This window comes from Poecilia reticulata, linkage group LG18 (assembly GCF_000633615.1).
Source record: "Poecilia reticulata strain Guanapo linkage group LG18, Guppy_female_1.0+MT, whole genome shotgun sequence".
NCBI classification, from domain to species: domain Eukaryota; kingdom Metazoa; phylum Chordata; class Actinopteri; order Cyprinodontiformes; family Poeciliidae; genus Poecilia; species Poecilia reticulata.
Genome location: NC_024348.1, coordinates 1,222,270 through 1,227,624, shown reverse-complemented (window position 1 = coordinate 1,227,624; position 5,355 = coordinate 1,222,270). Strand labels below are relative to the sequence as shown.

The following is a 5,355-nucleotide window of genomic DNA, read 5'->3' as shown; positions in this document are numbered from 1 at the left end:
AAAATATTTAATTATTTCTTGCGTGGCCCGGTACCAATTGGTCCACGGACCGGGGGTTGGGGACCACTGATCTTCCGTCTAAACCCACCTGTTTAGAGTTGGTTTTGAAACAAAATGAATAAAACATTAATCAATATTCTGATGTGCAACAACAGAACTTGACAAAACGTAATGCTTCAATTATTGACTGTGTTCTATGACTTTGTATTTCTGTGGTTTTGCTCTTTGAACTGCCTTGTTGCTGAAATGTGCTGTACAAATAAACTTGGATACGACCAAAAAGACCAACTCACACTAAATTTCCATGAAGAAAATTTAATTTCAAAGTGTCAATTGCACCGTTATATGGTCAATGGAAACGTGGTTACTAACAGCGTCTTCAGTCAGATGCTTCAACACTGATTACTACAGGAGATCATTCTTGCCCACAGATATCAGAATCTACAACAACTCTGAAGAAACTTGGGTCATATGAGTTTAAGCAACGTTTAATTTCCCTTTGGGATTAATGAAGAACTTCTGAATTTGAATTGAACTCTGATTCTTATAGTTGTGTGGCATACAAAGTGCGCAGTCTGGTCTGCTGTAGCGTGATTGTGGATACCACTCACATTCACATTCACCGAGCACAAGCACTGAAACAAACAGTAACACTGTCTGGTTAAAGCACTTTAATAGCAGATGGATATTAGAGATTCAGTGTTAAGATAATGACAGGAGTTAGTGTGATCTACAGGAGAAACATTTGATCATACATTAACATGAAACTCAAAATGTCATCAGCTTTATCATGTGATGCTTATACATTTGACACTACACCCTAATCATTTAAAAATAATATAACTTCCATAAAGTCGCATTTAAATAAATACCTTGCAGAAGCAAAAGTAAACAGTGAATTCAGGCATTTCATATGACTATAAAATATTCAAACACTGATGATTTCATACCTTTCTAATACGAGGTCAGTAGAGAAACCTCACTTTCCCATCCTCATGTATGCTTAAAGATACACCCAGGCTTGTATACAGACAGATAACTCTGGTATATGTCCAGTTTATTTAAACATATATTCTGTATATGACCTGATGGTGACCTTAGTTGATAGCCCACTAAAATCAAGCAAGCTGATAGCATTCATTTAAAATGTAGAAGTTTGACTATGCAGGAATTCATGTAAAACCAGCTGAGGACACAATACAACATCAGAGTATCAGAGTGTTGGGTTTTAAATCAATCCAAATTAAAATTACTTCAACTCCACCTCAATACAAGTTCAAAGATCCTTCCAAAAGTAGCTTATTAAAATATTTCTGGTCATGTGACCATTTCCTGACTCATGTGGTTGCTATCCACTTCCTTCCTGTTGAAGGTTTAGAAAGAAACTTGAAAGAGAAGAAACTTGGAAATGTTCTGAGCATGCATCAGAACCATTCAAGCTCTCAGACTTGTAGAAGATTAGGTAAAATGAAAAATAGAAGCATATGATACTGAAGAAGTACAACATCACCGCAGACAGTTTTTAACTTTGTCTTTGTCTTCTAAGCCTAAAGGTAATGGCAATGGTGTAAACCAAATCAACTTGTTTGTCAATGTACAAAACTATGTAAAACTATGCAAGCATTTTCTCCTAGTCACAGAGCAGAGCTGTGGCTTCATGTAAAAACTGTTTTTATGCAAAACTCTTGATATTACACTAATGTTGAAAAAACTCAATTTAACAATTGCAGTATTTCCATTAAATAAGAAACACAACTAAATCACACGTGAATATGTTTGCTCACGCAAAAAGTCACTAAAAACATGCTTCGCCATAATACTCCAACCAACTACTTCCTGTTGTCTTCTTCATGGTTTGGGTCAACAGCAACATGATGTTCATGATCATGTGTTGTGAAAAAAGTGTTTCCATTGCAGTTTTGCATATTTATTCTGGTTTTCAAAACTAGTTTGTTTTGATTAAGCAAATTTATTTTCAAAATGTCAAATTGTGTGATTATGTGGTTAATGGAGAAGCAGCTAGTGAGTTAGGAGGCAGAGGACAAAGAGACAGAAAAGGGCATTGCAGCAAAAACATGTTGAAATAGGAGACAAGATGAACAGAGAGAGGACAAACAACAGGCAGAAAAACAAGACGGCTCATGTTTGAAAATGTAAATTTTGGTGCACATAAAACAACCAGAACCACAGAAAGTCTGGGGGAAAGTCTGCAACTAGAACGAGAAAGAGCAGTTCTTTATTTTTTTTTAAATCAGAATTTATGGAAGCACCAGGAGAAAACCGGGGAGGATACAGAACTTCACAGGAAGCAAGGAGAAAAACACAAACCATGCAAATACATCTCCTCTGTGGGATTTTTAATCAAACATTCGCACCGAACTACATACAAAAAGCTACTCATACTATTACTGCCCCTGATTATGTGAAAACACAAGGCGCCTCTATGTAGCTGCACAGGCAGAATACATGGAGATGTACAAGCGGAGAGTCTGAGGAGGTGCATACTGATATTTTAGGCGTTATCTTTTGCTTCCTTAAGGATTGCAGTTGTTGCAGCGATTATTTAATGATGGTCTAAAACAGACGGGCCTTCTTCTTCATGTCGTTCCTCTTCCACAGGGCCATCCGGTCAAACTGTTCCAGTGTCATTCCAAAAACCTGCTGAAACTCGTCTGGAGATAAATGCCTCTGGAAATGGAGGACAAGTTGGAGAGATTTTTACTTGACGGTAAACACAACCGACTTAACACAATGCTTGAAGTCTATATTACTGAAAAGAAAAACACTGCTTCATATTCTCAAACTCCTTGTTTTCATGAGAGCTAAATGCTCAGCTCCCAGCGTTAACAGTAAAGTATTGGAAGAACTGATCAAGTCTACCATTTTTCATACATATGATGGTATTCACCATAATTAAACTGAAAAACCAACAAATTGGTTCAAAAGAAAGAAAGATAAAAGCCAAAAGCATGATGTGCCCACCATTAAACAGATTCCATAAAAATCTGTTGTTCACACTCAGGGGTGCTGCTGTTACAATTTTTTGAGTCTAAATGACCCATAAAAAGCGTCACAATTTTAAAGGCCTTGCTTTCTTTGGTTCAATACTGATAATTAGCACAATATTTACTGCTCATGAATTTAACATTCAACAGTCCACATCCAGTATGTGGACTGTTGGATGTTAAACAATCCAACAGTCTGTTGGACTGTCCAACCCTAACCCTTAAATTTCTTCTATCAGTTTTAGATACTGAAATGTCTCTCCATGAGCAACAGTCAAAACCAACGTGCAAAATACACATAAAGCAATCCAGACTTCTCAAAAAATGCTATGTAGTTGCATTTTATTCAAGCTGCAGTACATAACTTTAATAAAAAATATGTTTTCTCCATATTTGTTAAAGCTGTTGTAGAAGTTTGTTATGAGACAGATAACCTGTGAAAAGATCAATCTCCTCCATCTCCTTCCTGAATTACTATTACTGGTTAAAGTAATGCACCGTTCTGACCAAAACAACCAATCAGAACTAGTAGGACACTCTTAGCGCTGTCATTCAACTTCATTCACTCACTGCTAAATGTGCTAATGGTGGAGAAACAACTTATCATTACAAGAAACTATTTATTTGCCATCATTGGTAGCTATGCTAACTAAACTGAGCATTCAGTTTGAATCTGCACAGCTCTGTGCTATGCTAGCCTTAGCATAGCACAAATAGCGGGGGAGGAAGGATGAGCAGCACCACATGAGATTGTGATTGACAGCACTAAAACTCTCCTGCCACTGACTGGTTGTTTTTAGCACTGGGAGAAGGCAGAGGAAATAGATTTTTCACAGATTACCTCTTATACCATACTGTCACAACATAATGACAGTTTTAACAAATATGTGGAAAAAAAAAATTATATAAAAGTGACATACTGCAGCTTTAATTTCACTCAGGAGAGGATGAGTCAGGAGGGACGTGTTTTAGAGCTTCTGCTTACTCACTCATCTGTTAAGTGGTAAAAAGGCACAGGGAACAAGTTAAATATATGAATATGTTGGTAATTTTTTCCTTAATTCATTAAATGCTAATTAAATGGAGGCAAACAGTAGTCTGTAGCTAAGCTAATTATGCTAAATGGTTGATAATCTCACAGTCTACTCACCTCTCTTGGAGAAAAACTGGATTATAAATTAACACTCTTGCCTTTTTGTCTCTATTTTGTTTCTTTAAATCTGATTTTATAACTTTTCTTAGCAGCATAGTAACTGCCACAGTCGCTGCTGTATTCAGCTGCAGCTTCTACTAACTGCAGCTGAACAGCGTCACAGTCTAGCGCTCCAAGCAGGAACGAACCACTTCATGCAGATCCAGGGGAGTTCAGGGAAAAACAGATGTGTGTTTTTTGGTCTGGGAAGGGTAACATTAAACTTTTACGGCTAAAAACAATCTTTGAAAATACTATATGATTAATTTTGTATTTGACAGGACCCGATTTTTAAATTTATGTCTATGAACAAAATGTAAATTATTAAATTGTGGAGGGCCCCCTGCTGGTCAGGGCCCCTAGAATCGTCATCACTTTCCATCCCTTTACCGCGCACCTGTTCACAGCTAATCCCCTAATAGCAGAGCAAAATTTTTATTTAGCTCATTAGTGTTTTTACTGACTTTAAACACTTTTAATGCACTTTTGCCTCACCTAAATATGTTTATCCACATACATTCTAAAGGGCTAATTTACTTGTTTATTCTATAGACTATGGTGGCCCTGAAGTACAAAACCCCATTTAACTAAGCACAACAAAATTAAGAAAACACGACGACTTTGATTAAGTACAACTACAAAATAAGAAAATTGGCTTATTTTGTAGTTGGCATTTTGCACAGTTGAATGGTTGGCATGGAGATTAAACGATTTCCAAAGACATGCATGAAAGAATCAAGGAAACACTCCAGGTAGTTTTTGATGAAGGAATAACATAACATGACGTAAAGCTAAAAAAACAACATTTATTTAACATAATTCTGTACCTTTTATGTAACTGATCATACTGAAGCTCTTTTTTTTATCCATCTAAGTTGTATCTTAACATAGACTAAATCAGTGTTTTTCAACCTTTTTTGAGCCAAGATACATTATTTTAATTGAAAAAATCACGAGGCACACCACCAACCAAAAATGTAAACAAAGATATTCTGTAGCCGCCTATATGGCATATATAGTCATTCTTATCAAAGTCTCTCTAATAGGAATCAAATAAACACAAAAATTTATTTTTATCACATTTTACATTTCTTATTTCAAATTGCACTTAACATGTCCACTTCAAAAATACACCTGAACAGCCACAACACTGTGGTG

At 36.2% G+C, this 5,355-nt stretch overlaps 1 protein-coding gene across 12 annotated transcripts in view; it reads right to left on the bottom strand.

Moving 5' to 3' along the window:
• Positions 1-656: 656 nt before the first annotated feature.
• The window catches only part of ablim2 (actin binding LIM protein family, member 2), a 145,872-nt gene continuing 141,173 nt past the window's right edge, over positions 657-5,355 (bottom strand). For all 12 annotated transcript variants that reach the window (XM_008434833.2, XM_008434832.2, XM_008434835.2 and 9 more), the window contains one exon: positions 657-2,688. In XM_008434833.2, coding sequence (XP_008433055.1) covers positions 2,575-2,688 — 114 coding nt within the window. In that variant the 3' untranslated portion in view covers positions 657-2,574. The remainder of the gene's footprint in view (positions 2,689-5,355) is intronic.